This window comes from Podarcis muralis, chromosome 10, assembly GCF_964188315.1.
Source record: "Podarcis muralis chromosome 10, rPodMur119.hap1.1, whole genome shotgun sequence".
Classification (NCBI taxonomy): Eukaryota; Metazoa; Chordata; class Lepidosauria; order Squamata; family Lacertidae; genus Podarcis; species Podarcis muralis.
The window spans coordinates 24,872,705-24,897,888 of record NC_135664.1 but is presented as its reverse complement, the minus strand read 5'-3'; the positions used below and the strand labels follow the sequence as shown (position 1 = coordinate 24,897,888).

General features: G+C 41.2%; 1 protein-coding gene across 1 annotated transcript; it reads right to left on the bottom strand.

Moving 5' to 3' along the window:
• Positions 1-985: 985 nt before the first annotated feature.
• SAMTOR (S-adenosylmethionine sensor upstream of mTORC1) lies at positions 986-19,885 on the bottom strand. Its single transcript, XM_028745494.2, has 5 exons — positions 19,623-19,885; positions 6,490-6,631; positions 5,440-5,604; positions 4,541-4,655; positions 986-2,878 (listed from the first exon to the last, which is right to left on the bottom strand). Exons 1-5 carry the CDS (start codon positions 19,777-19,779, stop codon positions 2,249-2,251), a joined length of 1,209 nt encoding a protein of 402 aa, XP_028601327.2. The 5' UTR covers positions 19,780-19,885; the 3' UTR covers positions 986-2,248.
• Between the last annotated feature and the right edge of the window lie 5,299 nt (positions 19,886-25,184).

Sequence of the window (25,184 nt, the reverse complement as noted above, 5' to 3'; positions counted from 1 at the left end):
CACCAAGCCATCAGATATTACTGGCCAACTTCTACCATTAAAAGTTTTAAACCATTTCACTTACATACATCATGACTTGAATTTCAGGATCTGAATGAATGAGAAAACATTAACATGCACTATATAAAAGAAATGCACCTATGATTAGGAAGTCCTAAGGACCTTCTGCTAATATTAAACTGCACAACTTGCACATTTGAGAAGTATATATTTGGAATGAGAGAGAAGGTAGCACCAGCATGGCAGCTTTACCTACTCCCAACACACACAAAAACACCCTAGAAAGCTTTTAAATAAATGAAAAGGAACATTTAGCATTAGATGTAGGAAACCTCTACCTGCCTATGCAGCAACTATTCTTGGTTCAATGGATAATCAAACTAACTGGGGCATGATGCTTCTGAGTGCCAACTGCCACTCTACAAGATAGCAGTTATGACAAGCAAGATGACAGGCAATCACCCTGTTGTCACAGATGCAGCCCATCCATACCCTACTTTTGCCTGTGGGATTAAGTGAGTGGCCGGCCAAATCTGGGCCTGAGGCTGTGCCACAAAGCCTTCAGAGGGATCACAATGCCCTTTTCAGAAGGCATCAGGTTTTCTTTTAAGCATAAATTCGCTATGGTTACTTGCAGTCAAATCTGAACATTCATAGGTTTTTTTAAATTTTACATGCAAGAGGTAAAAAAAACAAAAACATGTTTACAAAGCAACACCACACTGTATGAAAGTTGTGTATAAAAACTACATAACAGTATGCAAAAAGCAAGTTGAGATGTCAGTTTTGTGAAACATTAGTGTGACATTTTGGTGGGAGTGTAAAACTTGTACACATTTTTAAACACACAGAAATCCCTTTCAAGCTGTGTAGTGGCACTCCTAAAATGGCAGCTGATTGCTTAACACCAGGCCAACATTTATTAAAACTGCCATTTTATTTATTTTTAAATATATTTTATTGATTTTAATTTTATGAAACTACAGAAACTACTGGGTCTTTTGGCTGTTGGTTTATATATTTCAACTTGTATCAGCTTGAACCCGCATTCAGACATGTGAATACAAATGCCTTTAATCTGATATGGAAGCTAGATATAGGAGTCCAAAAATTCTGGTGCAGTTTAAAAAATGTTGGTGCAGTTAATAAAACAGATTTTGTTTAAAAGGAAACAGTTCCACCCAGGATTAGATTTGTGAAAACAAGTTAGACTTCATTTTTCTATCTGACACCAAAGAAACCAGTTTCTTAGCTTGTAAACTTCAGAATTTTTAAAAAAGATTTATTATGCAGATTAGTTATCCAGCCCTCCAAAACACTAGAGTGCCTTTATTTGTTTTCATTCATAGCTGTGGGGAAAAACTTACAAATTACATTAATAAAAATATGTAGGATTATAATGAGGCTCAATTCAATACTTTGCTGATTTCATGCATCAGAGACTTCTGGAAGGGACTGTTATGCAGCTTTGTACTGAACTACTTCAATGCAAAATACTTTGTAACACAAAATACAATGAAAAACTGTAGTGTGGGCAATGATGTTAGTGTAATTAAAAAATGGCAAGGATATTGTACCTTGGAAGTTAACAAAAAAAACCAAAAACAATAATCCCATATTTTAAATCTACCATTATATATGTGTGTGTTATATATCATTCCAACAGCATCAGAGGCAAGAGAATCTAATCTCTTGCTGAAATGTTCTAATTGCAGTATTAAAGACAAGTAAAACCAATCTGCAGAGATTTTCATTTTACCCTATCAAGATTGACTCAACCCAAACTTTGTTCTAGGTCCGGTTTTTGTTCAAGTCAAACACTAACAGTGCATACTATAAACGTTCTGCGCCAAACCTCTTAAGAAATGCTAGCATGAACCTCAAAAATCCTATCTTGAGATTTAAAAATATCACACCAAGAAACATTAGCATATTTGCAAAATCGCAGTTCACAGCACTGGAGGGCGGAGGGGAAATTGTACCTTTCTGGAGTATTTTACCGATACAAATATTAAAGTAAACCCTGTTTATGCTATGGACATGAGCCATTCTGCATAAAACATGCACTTCAACTTTTCAATACAAGAATAAATTCTAAAATTCGTAAGTAGAAAAAAGTGATGGCTCCCAAAAACCTTTCGAATTTCCTTTTTGTAAATGCTTTCATGTGCAGAGCAGATGTCAGTATAGCAAAATTAGTTTTAAAGTCAAGGGAGTTTGAACTTCATAGCATATTTTAATTGTTACATTAACTTAGAAGCAATATAGGATCTTCTAGCTCATAAAAAGGAATAGAGCTGGTCTGGCTTTCCCCAGAGTCAGAGTCATAAGGAGCATCTGGAAGCTCCATGAAGCTGTATGCCAGTTGTTCATCTTCTGCATCAGATCGGATGTAGCAGGAGTTATTAGAAAATTCTTCTTCTTCTATACTATTGAAATCCTGGGGGATGTACAACATCCCTGGGTAGTTCCTACTCACCAAGTCACTTGTTGTTTTAAGTGAGATCTTCCTAAATGCCATCAGGTGCATATGAGAAAATTTTGAGTACTTGAAACGTTTAAAGCCCAAGGATTCTATAGCAATTTTCCAGCTTTTCATCATCATAGCATGTCGATTCTGATGGGAAGAGTCAGGAGTGATAATAAGCAGCAATCCGTTCAATACAAGAAGTTCGTGGGCCTTTTTGCAACATATCCATCGTTGATAAGGGGAAGGGAAGTAAGATAGGAGGAGGGAGAAGACCACAATGTGGAACAATTCTCCAGGCAGGGAATCAATAGGATTTTTTAGCTGTTTCAAAAAAGCATCTATGGCATCTTGTGCAAGCTGAAGAGGTTGCTGAATCTGAAGGTTCAAGAAGTCGCATTTATAGACGCTCTGCGGAAAGAAACACAGATGCAGCAATATACTTGGATGGCGCAAACCAGGTACATTAAAACTATGCATTTGAAGCATGGCTACACCATGAACAGATAAATCTTTTGAGCTTCAGTATTTTAATCTAAACATTTGCACAGCATTTTCCATCAAGAAAAAGAATTGCAAAGCATTTTCCAAAACAAAAACAGAACGTAAGAAATTGAAATAGATATAATAAACAATTCTGTAGCAGCCAAACATCACAAAGCCCACTAAGTTGGAAGGCATGTATATATACACACACAATCCCGCAGATCACAGCAGTTAGCCACCTCCACCATCATCTTGGGTGAATAAAAAGGTATTGTAGCTGGTGATGAAGTTTCAAAGGTGTAACTGTCTGCCCTACTAGAGAAAGATAGTTTTATCATTACCAAGAAGGCTCTGGCTCTATCTCACATACCCCACAGTTAAGCAACACTCACCAGAGGGGAGACACAACAAGCAGAACTTCCTCCACTGATATCAAGGCAGAGGTAGGTTGGTATCAACAGAAGTGTTCTCTCAAATACCTAGCTACCAAGTTGTTCATGGCTTTCTATGTCAACAAGAGCACCTTAAATTGGGCCCAGTAACATATAGGCAGCCACTGCCCATCCTCCAAGACAGAAGTCTTATGAGACCACATGCCAAAAGTGATAGCACTCTAGCAGTAGTATTCTGCCCTAATCACAATTTCTGTATCGCGCAAGGGCAACCCCCCTGTATAGGGCATTACAGAAGTCAATTAACTGATAAATTAAACAGGCATATGTGTAAAGCATTTTTTAAAAAAATAATTAAGCAAATGGCATTATTTGTTCTTAGACAATGTACTTGTTCCATAGAGGGTATCATTTTATAAGAGACATTCCATTCTATGGAAGAGAGAAAGTGGAAATGACATAAGATGGCGCTTGCCATCTGCTGTTTTTCTAGGCATTTGCACCAATACTAAATATTACTAATTATTTTTAACAAGAAATCTGTTGGATGATCGGAGGCGCTCCCCCCCCCCCCCCAATTAAGTAGTCTAACCACTGCAGTCCTGATTCTGAAGCACAAAGGAATGGAATTATACTTTTGATGTAACACTGAACTATGGAATTTAAGGGAATATTGCAAAATTCATAGTGTTTATTCAATGCATGAATAAATACACATAAAAATAAAGAACACCCTGGCAGCTGTCTTTCATACAAAACATTGGTTTTAAAACAATTCAGGAAGTAAAATATGTTTTGACATTTCCCCCACTGATTTTTACCTGAATTTTACAGCATGTAATCAAGGGGTTCAGCAGTGCTCAACTTTGGATAGATCATGTTCTTAGTGAAAAATCCAACGACCAAACTGCTACCTTTAATGGATTGCACTGTTCCATTAAAAGTTTTACTTTTTATGACACATTCATTTATGGATAGAATGCTTAAACAAACCCAAACATATATGACTGTATCTGACGAAAGTCACGATTAGAGCCACTGAAATCAATGGACTTTAGTCAATGGGTCTGCTTTGAGTGTGGCTTAGCTGGATACAAGCCAAGTGCATGCTGCTAGTATCCAACTGAACAATTTTTTGCATGTTAAGGATTTAATAATCTTCTCTTGATTATCTGTACTGACAAATGTTTCATACCTCAACAGCTGGGACAATGTCAATGCCAACCGTCAAAAATTCTTCAAACTTCAAAAATGGATTAAAACAGCTGCCAACATCAAGTAATCTGATCTTTCCTGAAGGATGTAGCAATCTAAATAGAAAGGGATTCAAATTGTGAAATAACCTTTAAAGAAATAAAATCTGAATCTTTTAGAAATCGCATTGCAATCTTTTAGAACAGGAAACATACAGCTGCAGTTATATAACTGGCGAATGGTGACATGTCCTGGTCATACCTGGTTGGAAATAAGCCAAGGCATTTTCCAAGAAACCTTGTGTGTCTCCATAAGCCCACAACTCCCCACATATGCAATTCCTAACCCTCTTCCTAGTCCCCTCCAAACTGTACTTCAATGTACTTCAGCTACTGAGAGAGGAAAGGAGGTCCTTGTTCTGAACCCATTTCTGAAGGGTTTTTTTCTTTTGGAGGGAGGGAAGGAGACTTCATATGCGTCCAAAAAGCAACATAATAATAAATTTATTTAGTGAAAGATAAATAGGTCCTGTTGTCTCTTGGGGAAATAGAGGTTTCCTGCTTCTGCTGAACTTTGCTTATAACACACAATAAGTTTAGTAATTGCACATCTCTTACAGTTTTTTTGGTAAAGAAATTAAGTTTCTATTGTTTAGACAATACACTTCAGGTTTCCTCTGGTGTTCTTCGGCAATACAGTTCTTGTTTGGCATGATTAGGCCAAATGTAAGCTTCTGTTATGTCCCACTGATCTTAACAGAAACATTAGATCACATACATAACCACCTTCAGTAAAATAAATAGGACTCTAAAATGCCTACTTAGTCTAGCATGCTAAATTCACAAAACACACACAAATAAACTTCCACCACCACCACATTTGCCCTCTGATAACACTTACTCATCCATTATAGAACTGTGATTTGAATTTTCAGAAGAATCCTCTATTTTGGAAGCTGGATGAATACTCATGGTTTGAATACTTTGAGTAGCAAGAACTGCTCTTTTCTCATCTTTTTCCAGTGCTTTTCGTTTTCCACCATTTTGAAAATATTCCCGTGACACACTTGGGGAGAAAAAAAAGAGGGGGAAAGGCAATTCAAAATAGTTTTCACTATCATTTTCTAAAGGCACTTTCTTATCTATATATTTCAAAGAACAGAATATAATTATTCCTTATCTAGATAGAATGATTTGAAGTGATTGTACACATAAAATTAAACAAATGGGTTTGCACCAAATGTTAATTAAAGTAATGTGATATAGTATCCCAAACTATCTGTTCAAGACCATGCAGTTTATTCAGGATCACAAGCAATTAAAGTTTCTTTCCTTCTTTCTTCTTCTGAATCTTTTGTCTTATTAGAAGTGTTTTCCACACCAAGCTGGTGTTTATATATCTACAGGGTTTCCCTTCAGCTGTATCCCACACCCCATTTCAACCAGAACAAGCAACTAAAACTGTTAATCTGAAAACTAAGTGCTTTCATTTGACTACATGGGTAGAGTCCAAGGAACTGCCATTTCTACACTACAGGTGGGTCTTCACATTCCAGTAATACTGGGTAAATCTATTCTAGAAACTGGAACGAACAACTAAAATCCCTTTTAATCTCCACCTGTCTAGTGATGCAGTGTTAATCTATCAATTTAGTACTAGGCATGTGGTTTGAAAACAAAGCTTGGCAGCAGAAAACATCATGAAACCTTGGGTTTGGGAAATAAGGTCTCCATTTGTATACATTTGATAGAAAGACGTTTTCCATTCATTATTTGTTAAATACAAAGACTGCTACAAATATAAAGAAAACAAAAACAGAACCCTGAAAGCAATTATATACAGAAACATATATTCTGTGGAAATGTATTTTTGCAATCTGTTCTCCTGTAGAAATCCTGCAAGCTTATGACCAAAAACAACTTTCTCAATAGTTTGCATTAGACCACTTACCTACAACACCATTCAATGCGGCCCTCTCCTTCACAGGTTTTAGTCCAATGGTTATCTGCCAGATTTTTCATTGCCTCAGCGTATTCACAGAGTGTTTCTTCATCTTCACAATGTTCACGCCAGATTTTTTCAAAGTCCCCCACTAAAAACACACAAAAAAAGAGACGGGTGAGAATAATGGACGAGTGTTCACCAAACCCAGAGTCCGGCTTATTGTGGAAGCATTGCAATGAGGGGAAGAGAGAAACCTAATTGTGCAAACTTAATAAACAGAAATAGCAGAAACCAACTAGCAACTTCGTTTTCTGTTTGGGTATAAAAATACAGTTTGGCTCTTCAGTCATATAGCAAAAAAAGGTATGAAATATTTCCCTCAAACCCATTTGAGGATTGCATCAAGTTTGTTGAATTGGAAAGGAAACAGCCCTATGGAGCAAAAGAGATATTCTATTGCCCCATCTCCCAACTACCCACAGAAAGGATTACTCATTATTCAGAACAGAAAATTGGATTACAATTACCACGCCAATGCAAAAGATATTTTCAAAAGTAGCTCAAGAGCCTTGCCTACAATGTTTTTGAAGCTGTTTTGTTGAAAATATATACCTGGCATATTTAGTTTGACTTCGTTAAGGAAGTTACTCATATGACTAGATTACAACACTTCAGGTTTTCTCCCTTTTTTACTCTGCACAGTAACCTATCCTTTGCTATCCTACTTCCCTTTCAAGCTCATATTGGAGAAGCCACACAAACATTGATTGTGCTGCAGCGAAGAGATCTAGGGAGAAAAGTCATTCCTCCTTCCCCTCCCCTCTCTTCCAGGTCCCATGAAGGGCCTTCACTACCCTAATGGAAAATTTTGCTTGTTTTTCTGGCTCAGCAGACAAACTACAATATCAGATTACTAATAAGACAAACTGTTTACCATCCAAGATTGAATTTACTCTAACCACCACTTCCTGAACCTTCTAAACTATGCTGATGTAACCGACACTGGAAAGCTGTATAATCTCTTCTAAATAACTGACTGATGTTCTCTGTTCAGTTCACAACTAGTAACCAATTCAGTGTTGCACCAAATGGAAAGCTACCACTCTGTAGTATATTGGCAGGGAAAGCCTATTTTTTGTTGGTGAAAAGCAGAGTTCCGTGCCCAGCAGAAGGATGAGGAGTACGTACTACATACTCTATATTGCTTTATTTACAGTTCAAAGCTGGTATATTACAGAAAAACATCTTGCCTCTGCAGAAGCAGAGAATGCATCCTCTCTCCTCGACAGCTTGGAGAGAATCACACAGTGAAAAACAGGAAACCAGTGTACGTCACATCCAGTCTCCCTTTCCCGTGAGAAACTCCAACAGTACAGACTGTGGAATGTAAACACCTGTCTCGTGACAAGCCCTTTCGCTGCACAGTGAAGGAAAGCAGAAACCAACATCCTCCCCCTTTCTGTGAACATCACTGGGCAGCGTGTTCGTACAATATCAGTACAAACCCAACTTCTGCACATAGGTACAGTGTTGATCCCTTGATACAATCTTGGACAATACATCAGCAGGAATTTCATTACCTGGCATATAGGACACCGTTACGAGTCCCTTCTGAATACATTCCCTAGCATGCTGCAACTTTAATTGCAAGTGCTTCGTGCTTTGCTTACAACCTTCAGACTTCAGCAAAGCTAAACATGCTTTGTTGTCCTGGTAAACCTGGATTGGACATTTGACAGGAATTTTCATATCTTTGCACAATTGTAACAACCATTCACAATCCTTAAGTGAATAAGACAGTGCATTCAGTTCAGCTTCACAAGTACTTAAGCTAACTGTTGTTTGCTTCTTGCATGACCAATCAAACAGACCCTGATTGTACATGTAGCAAACTCCAGACGTACTTTTCCTGTCTGTAGTGTCACTTCCAAAACTTGCATCTGCAAATATTTCAAGACCACCAGACTTCTGATTGTTAAATCTCAGTCTGTAATGCATAGTGCCTTTCAAATACCTCGCTATGCGTTTCAGAGCTTTCCAATCCTTGATACTAGGATTGTTGACTTGTCTGCTTAGCAAATTACAGCTAACAGCAATGTCTGGTCTTGAACATCTGGCAATGAAGTTTAGCTTGCCTAGCACACTTCTGTATAGTGTAGTGTCAGAAAATGCTTCTTCAGTGTCATCTACCTGATAACCTGTTGTCATCGGTGTGTCTACAGGGTTAGCATCCATCAGATTTAGTTTGCTTAACACATCAGCAATTTTCCGTGACTGGTGTACTAGAATGTTACCATCTTGATCTCTCTCTATTTCCAGAGATAGGTAGTTGTTTACCTCACCAAGATCTTTCATGTCAAAGTGCTCTTTCAGTTGAGCTAGGGCGTTATTGTACATTGCGACATCTTTCCAAAAGAATAATAAATCATCAACATAAAACAAACAGTACAGTTTCTTTTGCCCCTCCTCTTTGACAAACACACATGGATCAGCTTTCCCTTGCTGAAAACCTAGAGAAAACAATACTTCAGTGAGTTTTGTGTGCCAACACCGTGCACTTTGTTTGAGACCATAAAGGGATTTCTTCAGAGCACAAACAAATCCCTGTTTTACCTGTACGCCATCAGGTGGAAGCATATAAAGTGATTCATCTAGAGATCCGTACAGAAAAGCTGTATTAATATCATGGTGACTAATGTGTAGATTTTCCTCTGCAGCTAGCTTGAGCATAAGCCTAATGCTTTCATACCTCACTGTTGGTGAGTAGGTCTCGTGATAGTCTTCACCTGGTACCTGTGCAAAACCTCTGGCTACCAATCTGGCTTTGTGTCTGACTATCTTGCCATTTTGATCTGTCTTCGCTTTGAAGACCCATTTGCTTCCAAGCAGTTTCATTCCTGGAACTACTGGAACTAGCTCCCATGTTTTGTTCCTTTCTAAGGAATCAAGCTCAGCCTTCATGGCATTTAACCATGGCTCAGCTTCCTTTGAATCCAAACCTTGGATTTCTTGGAAACTTGAAGGTTCAAATACCTTCTTGGAGCTTTTAACAGTTGTTACTGCTATAGTAGCAAACTCATCAGCAAATCTCTTTGGAGGTTTGCCTTTTGTGGCTCTCTGTGACCTACGAATTAGCCTTAAGTCTTCAACACTCTCCTCTTCCTTCTTAGGAGAAAAACGACCTATTGTGAACAATGGTTCCTCCAATTCTCGATCAGAGCTTTCAGAGGGTTGCATAGAGGCTTTCGCACTCTTGAAATCCTCTGAATCACCCGATTCAGTTTCAGATTCAGACTCAGAACCTTCATCAGTGGGTTGTTGTGGTTGCTTTTGACTATCCTCAGTCTCATCACCGTCATCAGGATAACATTGGAAAATTCCCACATTCTCCCCCCACTTTGCATTGTACTCAACACTTCTCGTGAGCTTAATTGTCTTAGAGTCAGTCATCATTATTCTGTAAGACCCTTTCTGATAACCTAGAAAGATACCATGCAATCCACGCTTGTCTAACTTGGAGTTTTGTGGTGAGTGAACCCACATATCAGAACCAAAAATTTTCATGTGTTTGATGTATGGCTTCTTGCCAAACATCTTCTCATAGGGGGTACAACCAATCGCTGAAGATAACCTGCGATTGTAACTGTAAACAAAACACGAGAGAGATTCGGCCCAATAACTCTCTGGAAGATTGGCATCATGCAGCAAGGTTTTTAACCCTTGAAGCAATGTCTGATTTGCCCGTTCCGCAAGTCCATTCTGCCATGGCGAGCGAGGACTAGACAAATCGTGTTGAATTCCTTTCTCAGTCAGAAAAGCTTCAAACTGCTGAGAAGTGAATTCTCCCCCGCGATCAGTGAAAAGAGTCTTTATCTTCTTACCATGCACATTTTCCAACCAAGCACAGAATTCCTTGAACCTAGGAAAAGCCTCTGATTTCTGCTTGAGATTGTACACAAAAATATATCTAGAAAATGCGTCAATGAGAACCATGAAGTACCTATTCCCACCCAAAGAGGGCGATAGTGGTCCAACCAAATCAGCATGAACAACCTGGTATGGTTCCGTAGCTTGCCTACTAGACACCTTACCTTTCGCAGCCATTTTCACCTTGTTTGCTGCGCATGCTTTGCACTTCATGTGGTACTTGCAGGGTTTAATAGTCATACCTTCAACTAAGGCAGGCATTTTAGATACTGCCTCAAAATGCAAATGTCCAAATTTTCGATGAAAATCATGAATACATTCTGCATGCAAACTTTTGTTAGAACCTGCAATGCAACAAGTGTCATCCTGCACAACATCATCATAATACAAAACAAACAAACGATCAACATATTCAGCATACAATACATAGTCATTTTTCTTTGTGATGATGCACTTCTTGTTCCTGAAGGACACGTCAATGTTCCGCTCAATCAGCTGTCCAACGCTGAGCAGATTATGTTTGGCGTCTGGCACGTAAAGGACATTCTGTATCGATAAGTCCAAACTGTGAAGAACAACAGTTCCGTAGCCTTTACTGGGAATAGTGTGGTCATCCGCCTGGTGAATCGCACCTTCCTGCGGTGTAAAAGACACAAACAGTCTCTTGTCGTTGCACATGTGGTGGGTCGCCGCCGAATCAACAACGAAGAAAGATCTAGACGTCTTCTGGACCTCTGCAACCTTTGGAGTGAAGCGTGAAACCATAGCCTTGTGCTGCGTTGTCCTAGACACCGGACCTTTGCCTTTGCCTCGGCCTTTTCCACGCAATGAGCTTTCGCTGCGCTGCTCTGTCTTGGCCTTGGGATATCTGCATTCCCTCTTCATATGGCCTAGACGTCCACACGAGTAGCATTTCACTGCCTTCAAAGCTTTGGCGCCATCTGGTGGTTCCACTGCACTATGGGATGACGTCTGTGAAGACTCCCCCTTGCCCATGCAGCTAGCACCCCGGCGATCTGCTTCATTCTGAATCACGGCAGTAACAACGTCCACTGTCAGCTGAGCGGTTGGCTGTACAGCAATCTGGGTTGCAACAGACTCCCAACCTGAACCCAAAGATTGTAGTATCATGAAAGAATACACAGCCTCTGGAAAGTTGAGTCCTCTCTGTTGCAGCTCATGTCTCAGATTTTGCATCTCCATCAGATGTAAACGCACATCTCCACCTTCAGCAAGAGCCATATTATGCAGCTTGTTAAAGTAAAACATAGTAGATCCAGCTTCTGTCCTTAAGTGAGCCTCTCTCAAAGAATCCCAAATTTCTCTGGCTGAGGTCTTATCACGCAATAGACAGAGCTCTTCTGGGGATACTATCAATGTAAGTGTTCCCCGTGCTTTGGAATCCTTAGCTTTCCATGCATCTGTAACTGGAGCTGGGGGGGTTTCTGTAATCACCTCAAACAAACCCTCTTTCCGCAGAATTGCCTCTGCATACAGAACCCAGTCCGCATAGTTTTTCTTGTTGAGCTTAGGAATCCCACAAGCATCCTGAAGGGCCATCATGACTCTGGCATTAGCCTTCAGCGTCATATATGCTGCTTTAAATCTTGCTGCGTCACTGCTGCAGCTGCTTTGTTCCAAAAGCACACTTAAAAGTTACTTTCGATTTCCCCAGCATAGTAACTTGTGCCTGGGAGCCTTTTGCGTATTCCTGGCAAAACGGCTTTAAAAGTTCAAAGTCCAGCCATAAAGCCATTAACTGGAAGCTGGCAGGCTGCCCGGAGCAGTAGTACATACCTCATCAATCACTTTTACGCGCAGAGCAGATTCCAATCCGATCTGTCCCTCTGCATTCCGATCCTTTGCCGGCACTCCGATTCGACTTCTGGGCCCATAACCACGTGTTGGTGAAAAGCAGAGTTCCGTGCCCAGCTGAGGGATGAGGGGTACGTACTACATACTCTATATTGCTTTATTTACAGTTCAAAGCTGGTATATTACAGAAAAACATCTTGCCTCTGCAGACGCAGAGAATGCATCCTCTCTCCTCGACAGCTTGGAGAGAATCACACAGTGAAAAACAGGGAACCAGTGTACGTCACATCCAGTCTCCCTTTCCCGTGAGAAACTCCAACAGTACAGACTGTGGAATGTAAACACCTGTCTCGTGACAAGCCCTTTCGCTGCACAGTGAAGGAAAGCAGAAACCAACATCTTTATGTTACAAAAAGACATTAGATTCTAGGAGACTTTCAGCTTTTATTAAAGTCACCATTTTAAATATATTCCCAACTCTCAGCTATTACCCATTTTTTTTTGCTTGTGCTCCCTTAACCTGTTCCTCACAGTAGGTACAGCATCATTTTGTTCACCCTTCAGGGACACCAGGGTAGGTTACTTGAAAAGTTGACCCAGACAATGCCAAAATACAGTGGTACCTCAGGTTACATACGCTTCAGGTTAGAGGCTCCGCTAACCCAGAAATAGTACCTCGGGTTAAGAACTTTGCTTCAGGATGAGAATAGAAATCGTGCTCCGGCAGCACGGCGGCAGCGGGAGGCCCCATTAGCGAAAGTGGTGCTTCAGGTTAAGAACAGACCTCCAGAACGAACTAATTTCTTAACCCAAGGTATCACTGTACTCAAGTAAAATGTTATCCTCTGTAAGCCAAGTGGTCAAGAGGTAATTAGACTGAATGCTCAAAAAGCTACTATCAGGTGGTTGTTGTTGTTAGAACTTGGAATGAAAGGCATTGACATGCTTGATTCTTGCACTTCCTTGTACACACTCCAAAAGCGCGTTTGTAGATAACTGAAAATTAGCAGCATGCCATAAATCAAAATAAAATGGGTGCTAATAGATTTTACCCTCTCGCTCACTATGCTCTTTCAAAAGCAAAATTTGAATTCCAAAATATTTTACGAAACACTTAAGAAAAGACTAGGAAGCAACGTTGCATACAACTTCCTAATAATTATTTTAAACAGCTGTTATTCACCACTTGGATGCTTCAAATTATACCTTCCTTCATGTAAACATGAAGGGATTGGCATGCAGCTGCAATCTCATCATGGTATTACTGTGAACCGGGGTGGGTTGGCTATTGGTTTGTTTTTGTTCTTGTTTTTATTATGTCTTTTGTGTGTTTTTATCTCATATTTTTATGTTGTGGATCACCCTGAGATCTATGGATGAAGGGGTGCTATACAAATTTAGTAAATAATAGAAATAAATAATACACATGTATCTAGTTATACACAAATGCCTCAGTAGCTGTAACCAACTGCAAGGCCGCACCATCACCTCTGTGATGTAAGATTAAATCTCTCATAATCTGTGCAGCGATTCATGCTTTATATCTGCGCCCCCACCTTAATATAGTTAATAAATCATGTACTGTACACATACTGGGTATCAGGATGACATAATGGTTAAAGGAGAGCTGATTTGACAGGTAGCTTAGATTGCTTTGAATTATAAAGTTATTCATGTTTTCATAAGTATAATGAATATGTCAGGAAAAAGCTTCAACATAACGAAAGGATGCAAAGGGTCAAAGACTTCTGTGCATGCAGACACCCTTGAGTGTTGGGATATTCTGTGGAGAGGAATCTGATACTGTGTGAATAAGTGAAAGATTGTCCAATCAAGTCCTGTCCCCCACCTCCACAGGAAAGCCTCATAGCAAGCCTAGGGACCAGGTTAGGCTCAGATCTCGTGTCCCAAACATGTGTTCAATGGGTATCAGGCAAATACATTAGTTAGCTTGGAACCATATTCATGTATTTTTGTTTATTGGAATAGGTATAGATTGCATTTCATAAAAATACAGCAAGGTGTTCTCTACCAATATACAGATGTATATTACTTGAATCACATTTGTATTTTGGTAGAGAACAGTGGCACAGTTCAAAAGCAGTGACTGGACATTCATACTCCTTTCCCTCCCCCCACCTGCATACAGTACATTCATTTCCCCCCCTTACAATATAAATAACTTAAGGAACCATACGTCATTGAATTGTCACATCTAAAGATACATAAAAGATTCCAACTAGAAAGCTTTGCATCTCACATTCCAATTAAACTGTGCACCTTATTACATATTTAACCTCCAAAACAAATATTTCAGTTCAACTAATTTTGACTACTAGATAAACTGTTCAACTATTTTTACTTCAATATTTGGTTGAATATGTTTTAGGTGTGGGTCACATATTAACAGTCCATAACAACCTTACTACACAGCTGAAGCACATCCAATTCAATGTAGATGTGAACTGATAAAATAAGACAAAACTATGGAGAAAGACTTGTGCAGAACTCAGCTTTGTTAAGTGTTGAACTTGTAACTTGCATTTTAAGTAAGTTGTCAACCTAAAAGGTCCATAAAGCCAATCATTAGGAGTGACTACAAAGGGCAACCACCCCCTCGTCTAGTAATCACATCTCCCCTTACAAGTTAATACTGAGATCCTAGTTCCCTAAATTCTGATGCAGAAATATTGGGAGGAGCCCTTCACCTCTCAGCGTTTGGAGAAAGGACAAAGCTGTGAGAATATTTATAAGTTCCAATGGCTAAACTAAGATACAAAGATCCTTCTCACCCCCTAAGCCCTCATAACAGAGCACTTGGGGAGGAATAGTGCTGGCATGGCAAGTGAAACTAGTTGGTGACGAAATCATGCTAAAATGTGCATACCCCAGCACAACTATATTGGCTCTCATTTGTGCCTGTGTTTGAAAACTATATCTTATCCACAAATCAGGGCTACAAGCACTGCACATTTCAAGAAAACAAAGTCTTCTACAAGAATCAAAGTTTGTTCATTCAAGATTCAACAGTGGTAATGCTTTTATGAGGGTGGGGGGAACTTTCCAACAGTATGCCTGGAAAATACCACAACATGTAACACTACCACAACACTAATGTAATTGCGATAATTCCAGAAAGTATGCCACATATACTAAGGATTAGGGTTCAAAGTTGGATCACCAACATTTCCTTTCACTACTGTCTTTCAAAGTGACAGAAGGAGCACATCCATTAAAATGGCTTCTTCACAGTACATTCTTTGGAAAACCTACATCAGCTTATTAACTTTAAGACTCAGCTGACATGATGGAAAATTGAAACTTAAGCCTCTGTGAAAACTATATACTCATCCCATTTAACAAATGGGAGACAACTGATGGGTTTTATGTGTATATAAAGCGCTTGTTTTCTTCTGATGCGTGCATTTTTACTCCAAGGAGGTAACAGTGAATGTACTTTGTCTATTGCTTTTTTGCACCTATTACGCAAACAAGTAAATTAAAGGCAGATCTGTAGTTTTATTCCTTAAATTTTTCCATTACAAGAAGGTCCTACCTTCAGCAACTATGGGCTGAAAATTTCCATTTTTTGGTTCTGCCTCAGGCTAGCAGAGTCAAGCCCGGTCAGCATATGCAACCATGGAATCTCTTAGATATAGGTTCTCCCACCAGTTTTCTATGATGAAGCATATGGGAGACCATTAGCAACTGCTGATCCTGGAGCTCTAAACAAGAGTGGATATACTTAAGAGATATACTAGCAGCGATGGACTGATTTCAAGTACTTGCTTTCTTTGATCTTCTGCAAGAAAACCCTGAAATACCACAAGATTACATTTATTTCATTCAAAATAGGTGAAATGGTTTAACTGGAAATGCTACCGTACACCCACTTTGCTCCTTGTGTGCCAAGATTTCAGCTAGAAGAGGTCATAGACAATCTAGAAGCAAGGATGACAGGAACATGCCACAACATATGTAGAAACTACCATATCAGGAATGGCATTTCCTTCATCCACAGCATTTGTTAAGGTAATCAAGCCAAGTCCACAGGATAATCTTGCAACCTCTGGGAGGAAGTAATTGCCATTAAGGAAATGGCTCATACCTTATTTAAATAGCTGATGATAATATACAAGTAAAATTATTGTTGTGTAGCATCAATATACATGGTACCATCGTGTTATACATGGCAATTGAGATAGGTCCCTGCCTAAATTTTTAGATGGGCAGTAGGAAGAGACAACCCAGAGGGGCAAGGGTCACAGTGCATGGTTACAAGAAAGTGCAGTTACACGTACATTTGCTTCCTTCAGTTGTAAATGAGGAGACACAAAAAGCTCAATTACCAGAGTTGTTCTGTATCACAGAAAATGGTTATGAACATTTTAGTCAAACTAGCTACTCAGTATGAAATTTACATTTCCACCTCTTTGACATGCAAAGAGGACTTGGGATATCTGTACCACATTCAAACAATACTTTTATTTAAGGGTCAGCAGTAAAATTCCAGGACTAAATCTACCAAAGAGGCAATGAAATGCACCAGGATGCCATTTTATTATTATATTAGATCCCATACACAATGGGATCTTGTGAACCCATCCGAAATCTTTTGATGAAGGGTGGTATATAAATCTAAACAAACAAACAAACAATGATACTAGCGGAGTGGTTAAGGCCATTTCAAGACCAAGGCTGCCTTATAATCCTTTTTCTATCAGCAGGGTTTCTCATAGTACAAATACATGTCTTTTCTACAGATGTGGTACAGATACATCTTACTAAAATGTGTCTTACTAGGATAAGAAAACCTATGCTATAAACATAGCTATAGTACAAAGCATATAACAGATGTATGAATTTTGGCTGACAAGTTAGGTTGCACTTGTGCTTAAGACATATTAATCACACTAAATATATTAAGGGCTCCTGTTTACTTACAACAGGGGGCCAGTCCACTGTCCCTCAGACCTTGTGGTGGGGGGGGGGGGGTTTAACAAATTCCTATGCCCCACAAATAAAAGGACACATTCTATTCATGTAAAAACACGCTGATTCCCAGACTGTCTGCGGGCCGGATTTAAAAGGCGATTGGGCGGGATCTGGCCCCCGGGTCTTAGTTTGCCTACCCATGGCTTACAGATTATGTTACAGATTCCACCAAAATGCAAACAAAACAAACAAAAAAACCCCCACACATATTATCCCTAGTCACCCAAAACATGCCAGACAAATTAGAATACAAGACAATGAAAGAAGATAACTCAAGGTATGCTAGAAACAACACAAAGGTTTGAGTTGCAAAGACTTTCAAAGGGCAGCTGAATAAATCTCATCAAGAGGATGAGCTAAAACAATCTTGCATGTTATCCAATATCCTTATCAGACAGCTTGTTTTGCAAGTTTGTTAAACCTATTCGATAACATGCAAGATTGTTTTAGCTGACCCCTTGATGAGATTTATTCAGTTGCCCTTGGATAAGAGCCCCAAGACCAGGGGTTGGCAACGTGTGGCCCATGGGCTGGATGCGGCCCACGAAGATAATTTTACCGGTCCATGAGCCACCCCTGAACCAAGCTGCCCACTCGGTGAGTCCCCCGCCGCGCTGTGCTAAACCAGTGCATCGACTCGCCGAGCGGCGCCAGAAATCATGTCTGCGCATGCGCAGATACCGCAAATCGCATCTGCGCATGACCAGACGCCCAAAATTGTTTCTGCACAGGCATGATTTCCGGTGTCTGGGCATGCGCAGAAGCGATTTCCAGCACTGCGGACATGTGCAGATGCGATTTCCAGCATCGTGCTGCGCCAGTCCGGCCCACGGACAATCTCCGTGGGAGTGATCTGGCCCATGGCCAGTAAACCTTGCCTCCCTGGCCCAGACCTTAAGTATCTAGGGCCTGAGTATGTCACTTCTACTGCACTCTGTGCACTTCAGCAAACAGCTTACACTAGGCCTCAATTCTCTCTCAGTAAACTCATATATTAGATATTGGATATGTGACATGCAAAGTGATGACAAGAGCTGGAAGGAGACGTCTGAATTTGTTTCTTGCCTGGAATTTTTATATTGCCAAGAAGAGTGGTGGGGGACTGGTTACTAGGATTAATTACTCCATTGACATGATTTCATGCAAATCCACAAAAAGTTAAACTAGCTGTTGCCATATTTGCCAATCTCAACATACATTCCAAACTGAATGTCTTTCTAAAGGATGCAATGTATCAACAGGATGAAGGCTGGAGATAGAGAAGCCTTGCAAGGTGAGATGCCTAAGAAATACAGACGTATGCAAGAGTCCGTTTAACAAGCGGAATACCGAAATGGATAGCTTCAGAATTCCCAGTAGTCAACTTTCCAGATTCGTCCCTCTCCAATTGCATCCAAGTAACTTCATACCTCATAGGCCTTAAAATATGGGTGTGTACACTTGTTTTTAAGAAACATAAATGTGGAAAACAGCCCTGAGAGTCCAGGAAAGGCCCTCATCCTTTTCACTGCCCACAAAGCCAGGAAAAGAATATGGTAGCATTTTCCCCATCTGCCTTCAGCAACTCTTTCACATCATTGGCTTCCTGGACTTGCCAGGCGAAATCAGGAAAATAATCTGGAGCAGCAAGGCTGGAACACCCCCAAGTAAAAGCAACACCCATTATGCTGTACAGCTTCATAACATTCTGGAACAAAATGGCAGCATTCAAAACAGGGGCTGTGGAAACACTGCGAAGCCCTGAGACCATGATCACAGAAGAACACATCGCTTCGTGGCCTCCCAACCCATCTCTGCCACGGTGCTTCCCAGCAAGTAGCTGAAATAAAGAGGCTTGAAACTCTGGATTCATGGCCAATAATATTCTGAATTATAAAGGATATTGTGTTTTGGGGGTTAATGTCACGCCCTCTTAAACCTTTGCGAGCCACCGCTTAACATCCTTCCTGTGGCCACTTTTCTGGCTCTTGATATTTTGGGGGGCGTGGGGGGGGGGGAGAAAGAGAAAGAAAGAAAGAAAGAAAGAAAGAAAGAAAGAAAGAAAGAAAGAAAGAAAGAAGCCATCGGATCCCATTTTGGCACAACGATGAAGATGGAACAACAACCGTTTCTTGAATGAAAGGAAGCCCCAAGGCGGCCGCCCTCTCCCCTCAGAGGCCCGAGACCCCAGTCGCCCACAGCCGCCCTCCTGCCTTGCTCCTCGCCCGGCGGGTCCAGAGGCCTACAGGGCAGGCGGGGAAAGGGGGTGGGGCCCGGGCTCAGCTTCCCTGCCAGGCCTCGGCCTCGCTTCCCCCGGGCGACAGAGGGACCCCCGTGCGGATGGGACCCCCCGCTTCCTCCGCCCGGTCCCTTGGCTCCGCGGGAAGAGGGGCAGAGGCGCGGCGGGGCTTCTCCCGCCTTACCTTCGCGGTACTTCTTGCGCAGCCGCCGGTGGACGCTCTTCACTACCCCGGAGAGCTTCTCCTGCTGCAGCTTCCGCTCCTGCTCCCGGGGCGGCGGCGGCGGGGGGCACGGGAAGGAGGCGGAGGCGCCCGAGGGGGGCCCCAGCTCCGGCTCCATAGCTGTGGTAGCGGCAGCAGGTCGCCTGCGCTCCGCCTCGCTCCCTCCGCGGAAAGGGGGCGGCGGCCGTCGCCGGACGCTTCTGCGCCTCACGGCAAGCCAGGCAGGCAGAATTAAAAGTCTGGCGAAGGTCACGTGGCCCGGCTCGTCTCCCGTGGCTTGTTGGGAAATGTAGTCTCGTGCCTTACTTTTCTCTGAGGCTCAGCCACCGGAAGCGCTGCCCGTTTCCGGATGCTTCGTTGTTGTTTTTCCCACCACCACCCCGCTCCCCGTGGCTTGATGGGAAATGTAGTCCTTAGGCCTTTGGAATGTTGCTAGCGCTTCTGCTGCCATGGGCAGCTCTAGGAAGCAAGCATATGCAGCAGCGGCGACGCCTAAGTGTAAAGAGGAGGCCGGTTCTCAGAACCGTGCATTATAAACCACCCATACGGTCCAAGTGACATGAAGATCCACCTCCTGCTCGTAACATGATGCAAGGAAGACAAATTATCCAGTTTTTAAATCCCCCACCCCACTCATAGGAGCCAACTCCTAGGGGCCATGGGGCTTTGCCTAGAACAGCAACAATTTATTCTTTATACCCCGCCCACTCATAAAATATTTAAGGGGACCACACAAACCCCAAGTTGATGGACATTGTCATTCAAATAGTGTCTCTGCACTGCACCATGTGATCAATTATGCAAAGCGGGGCTTACTTGCCCTCCAACCCAATATTTTATTCACGTTGCTACCCCTGCCCCCTCCCCCCTTCTTTGTAAGATGAGATGCTTGTAGGGCTTGGTTTGGTCAACACTAGTAATGCAATACGTTTGTTTAAAAATACATTAAAAACAAACTTATAAAAAAACCCTAACAAAACCACTCAATCCAGGGACCAGGGAGATTGGAAAGGTTTGGGATTTTCCTGCTGTGTCCCCCAATTCACCTCCAGGGCGAATCCATTGGCTTCATCTTTATCCTTTCCTCTTTCTCCTTTGCCAGTCATTCGTTTGCTCTTGATTTTGTACAGATTAGTCAATTTTTTTATCATTTGAAGGAGCCTGAATTTTTCCGCACTCGTTTATAGTGTAATTCAACCTGTCCACATTTCCTAAATGCCCATTTCAACCCCTGCCAACCTCTCAATGTGGACATTCGTCCAGAGCATGGGTAGGCAAACTAAGGCCCAGGGGCCAGATCTGGCCCAATCGCCTTCTCAATCCGGTCCGAGGACGGTCCAGGAATCAGCATGTTTTTACATGAGTAGAATGTGCCCTTTTATTTAAAATGCATCTCTGGATTTTTGGGGGGCCTGCCTGGTGTTTTTACATGAGTAGAATGTGTGCTTTTATTTAAAATGCATCTCGGTTATTTGTTGGGCATAGGAATTTGTTCATTTTTTCCCTTCAAAATATAGTCCGGCTCCCCACAAGGTCTGAGGGACAGTGGACCCTTCTGAAAAAGTTTGCTGAGCCCTGCGTTACTAAGTGTTCAACTCCTATTCATATCTTGCAGTGCATGCATCAAATCAACCTCTCGTGCCAAATTCCTTCTACCTGTCTATCTTTAACCGGTACCATACTATTTCATATTTAACTTCAAGCATGTAGCTTTTTTTAATGAGAGAAACTAGATAGATATATTTTTTGAAAAGTTGCAAAACAAAGGCCATGTTGTTCATAGGATGGGAAACCAATACTAAAATGTCATAAACAGAATTGTGATATAGGGTCACAGTGAAAAATTGAAACTACAGTTCAAATATAAAAGAAGTCTCATATTTTATTCTGAACTTGAAGAGTTGTTAGATAATCAGAAAGATAACCGGGCTGGCCTGCTCCTATGACTTTAAGAGCAGCTTGATGTACAGACATCAGCAGATGAAGCCAGGCCATTTTGATAAACATTATAGCCTGCTAATGTCTGCACATCAGGGTATTCTTAAAGGAACAGCTGCAGTGGTTATTTGAAAATTACTTAACCCTAGGTGCCAACCACCCCAACCTTCTACTTATCTAGGGTTATTATCCCTTTTCTGTCAAGAGAGCTGACAAAAGTTAAAAAGGTCATTATTTCTTGGTGATAGTTTTGGTTAACATAAGCAATATACAGAAGCACACACACACACACACACACACACACACGTACAGTATGTGTATATGTGCATATATAAGGATCTGCATTCAGAGCCACTTTCAATTGCATATTTTGAAGTTATCAAAGGTAACTTCTTGTTTTTATTCCTTATTCCAAGGGGGTTGGACTAGATTAGGTGCCTTCCAACTGCACAATTCTATGATTTCACCTATGTTCTTTTGGCATGTCTAACGCAACACTAGCATTATTAATTTTAAGCAAACAGGTGGGAGCCAGACTAAGTCTGCCATCCTAGGTATGCTTATGAGGAAGTAATTTCAATTAAACTCAACAAGTTACTCCTGAACAGACAAAGAATTGCACTGTAAGTTGCATTTAGTTCCCAGTGAAATAAATGAGACCCAAGTCATCACTAACTTTTTCAAGTTTTTTAAAATTGGGCCCTGTGTAACAGTGCAAAGCTCTGCACATTTACTCGGAGACAAATCCAACTCAGTTAAATGGAGCTACTTACAGGTGAACATGCCTAGGATTGCAGCCTTTGTCTTGATTCAATCCAAAGGCTGGGTGCACCACAGAAATTATGTTTCAAACATCTGTTCTTAAAGCTGTAGGGAGCTGTAAGTACTTCTTAATATTCTCCATCATGCTAAAATGATATACTAAGCACAACAGGAACATGGGGACATGTTAAAATATAATATACAAGACGCTTGGATGATTTCCAGGAGACAAACTTCAGGTTACTCTTTCAAAACCAGGCCTATCTTGAGGGTATATTGTACTGGATAAGGAAGGACGCTAACAAAATCACATCTAGGCACTTGCACACCTAGATAGATGCCTGTTCAGGATTATCAACAACTCTGTGCTATCAAGAACAATAAGCGACCTTTCCACACAATGGTGCCAAAGCAGCTAACAACAAACAAGACAAAAGGCAAGAGAAACAGTCCTGTGAAACACAATGCATAGATTAAGAAGGTAAGAAACCCCTGCTAGTTGAGTAAGACCCTGGTAGAGACACATGCCTGACTGGAATGTTCTCTCCCTCCTGGTCGTTCCTTCGGGAGCTTCAAAAGCTTTCCTCAGCCTGAACATCACATTGACCGATGCCAACAGACACCAGCACACTTTGGGATCCACAGAGTCTTCGTAGCTTGCATAACAGACCTCAGCAACTCAGCATTTTGGCTAATCTACTTTATTTACATATAAACACACACGGAACACTGCAAGATGGCTCCCTCTCTCTCTAGCATCAGACAGCAAAGAGAAAGAACAAAGGACAATAGTCCCACTTCACGGAACACAGTAACACAAATATCCTGTCTCCATCACTTCCCACTCTGTGGAGTCAAAACATACACCATCATGTGATAGACAACAATCCCATGACTGCAATCACAGAGCAGGAATTCTAACAGAGAAGACACGCACAGTAAGCGAGCTTTTTCCTTACTACTGTGTTCAGCACTAAGGAACCAAATATAAGGCCTATGTGTTTTGGTTCTCATCCTTTCCTCTTATTTAAAGTACCCCTACCCACATAAACCTCCCTAAACAATGAGGTACATCTTCTTCAGAGGCCCTTTGTGACTCACCTACCAACAGGCAAGTGGACAAGGACTAGGGTCCCCCCCCCCCCGGCACCTGTCTACACACCCACAATCTGTTGTTCTGCTTTTTCAGCATGGGGCGAAACCCATTTTATGCACCCAGGCTTTTAAGTACAATTTTCATTTGTGATTCAGGTTCCACATTTTAATCCTGATTTCTGTCAATTTGTGTGACTGATTACTGTAAGCCACACAGGAAAACTCAAAGCAGGCCCAAAAGTGAGTAAAAAGAAAATGCATTCATACTTACTCCTGCTGCGCTCGCCTGATGTATTGTTTCCCCTTATCATTATGTTAAACAAGGTAAGGCTAGAAGGGCTTGAAGTGTGCTTTCTTGGTGTGTGTAGCACAGCCGCTGTACTCAAGCCCCTAGGTACCCTATACACTTACAGCAATCCTCTCAAACATGACACCTGTGCCAAATAACCCCTTTACCCAATTGGTGGGCTGGCCAGATATCTGATAGCCAGATAATTAGATGGTGGGGTGGACCTGAAAATGATCTGCTAAGAATACTGCAGAATCTAAATGTGCACTTTTCTTTTTACTTTAATCTTTGTTATATTCATTCATATATCACAAAAGTTGGTAGAATAGGTGGCTCAAGGAAAGAATAACGCCATTACTATTAGATTATCCCCCATCCATCCCATGCTCTCTGCACCTTGTCTCTATTCTGTTCCTTCCACAGCATTCTGCTGTACAGAAATGTGGGACCTTTTCTGGTATGCTGATCATTAAATAATGCTAAAAGCTTCCCATATTGCTAGATAGTTAAGTCACACCCTCTCTCCTCCAGAGAGGAAGTGAAGTTTCTTTCCTCTTCCTTCCTCTCTCTCCCTCTCTGCATTATGTAGCCAACAAAGACAGATGTGTCTAAGCTAGTTCAGACCTCAGACCTCTGAAGCTATCTTGCTGTATTTTCTACTGAAGAGCATTTTGCTTGTTTTATCCTTGCTGTTGCATGGTACAATGCCAGACTTAGTCCTTGAATCTGTAAGTATAGCATTTTAAACTTACTTAACAGTGTGTAGTCTGCTCGTTGCAAGAGAGGATAGAAAGAGGTTAGCTGCTGTGTGTAGCTGAAGCTGGCTAAAAAGGTTTAACAGCCTATATTCCTGATGCTTCACTGTGCTGTTTATTTTGTGAATTTAATACCCTGCAGCTGGAGATCTCTGTGTGCTAGCCCCATGTTTTGAATTCAGGCACCCAGCCGTTTCTTTTTGTTGTTTACCCACACATGGATTCATATATTTAATTCCCCACACTTCATGCTCACAAATGGATCTGAAGGATTTTATGTACAGTGTCCCTGCTCATATCATGTCTTCATTTATTTTAGCAAGCCTCCCTGTTGAAATCTTTTGCTGAGTCATTCACAGCAATAGCTAGATTCTCTGACTGTATATGTTTACACCCCCTATTGCAGTCAGTATGAATACACCTGTGTAGTAGGCTTCTGAATTGCTTCCATGGGATAATAATCTAAGCATTTGCTAAGTGTTTAGCAGGACTTATCCAGCCCTCAGCAATGACCCCTGTGTCCTGTGGACTATTTCCCCCCTTCCCTTTCTTCTTACAGTTCCTGTCTGCCATGAGCTATTACTGATTTTCAAGCTGCTTCTTTTGTGTCAACCTTTTTTGTTGGCATACGAGGTTCTTTCTTTCTTTTCTTCTTTAGCAAATGTTGTCAAAACAGCCAGCCAG

What these genes read in the sequence shown, in the direction of transcription:
- SAMTOR (XM_028745494.2), bottom strand. Translation starts at nt 19,779, where the DNA reads ATGGAGCCGGAGCTGGGGCCCCCCTCGGGCGCCTCCGCCTCCTTCCCG. An exon ending in CGCATTGAATGGTGTTGTAG is followed by an intron (nt 5,605 to 6,489) that starts GTAAGTGGTCTA and finishes TTTCTCCCCAAG; the next exon opens with TGTGTCACGGGAATATTTTC. An exon ending in ACATTGTCCCAGCTGTTGAG is followed by an intron (nt 2,879 to 4,540) that starts GTATGAAACATT and finishes TTCTTTCCGCAG; the next exon opens with AGCGTCTATAAATGCGACTT.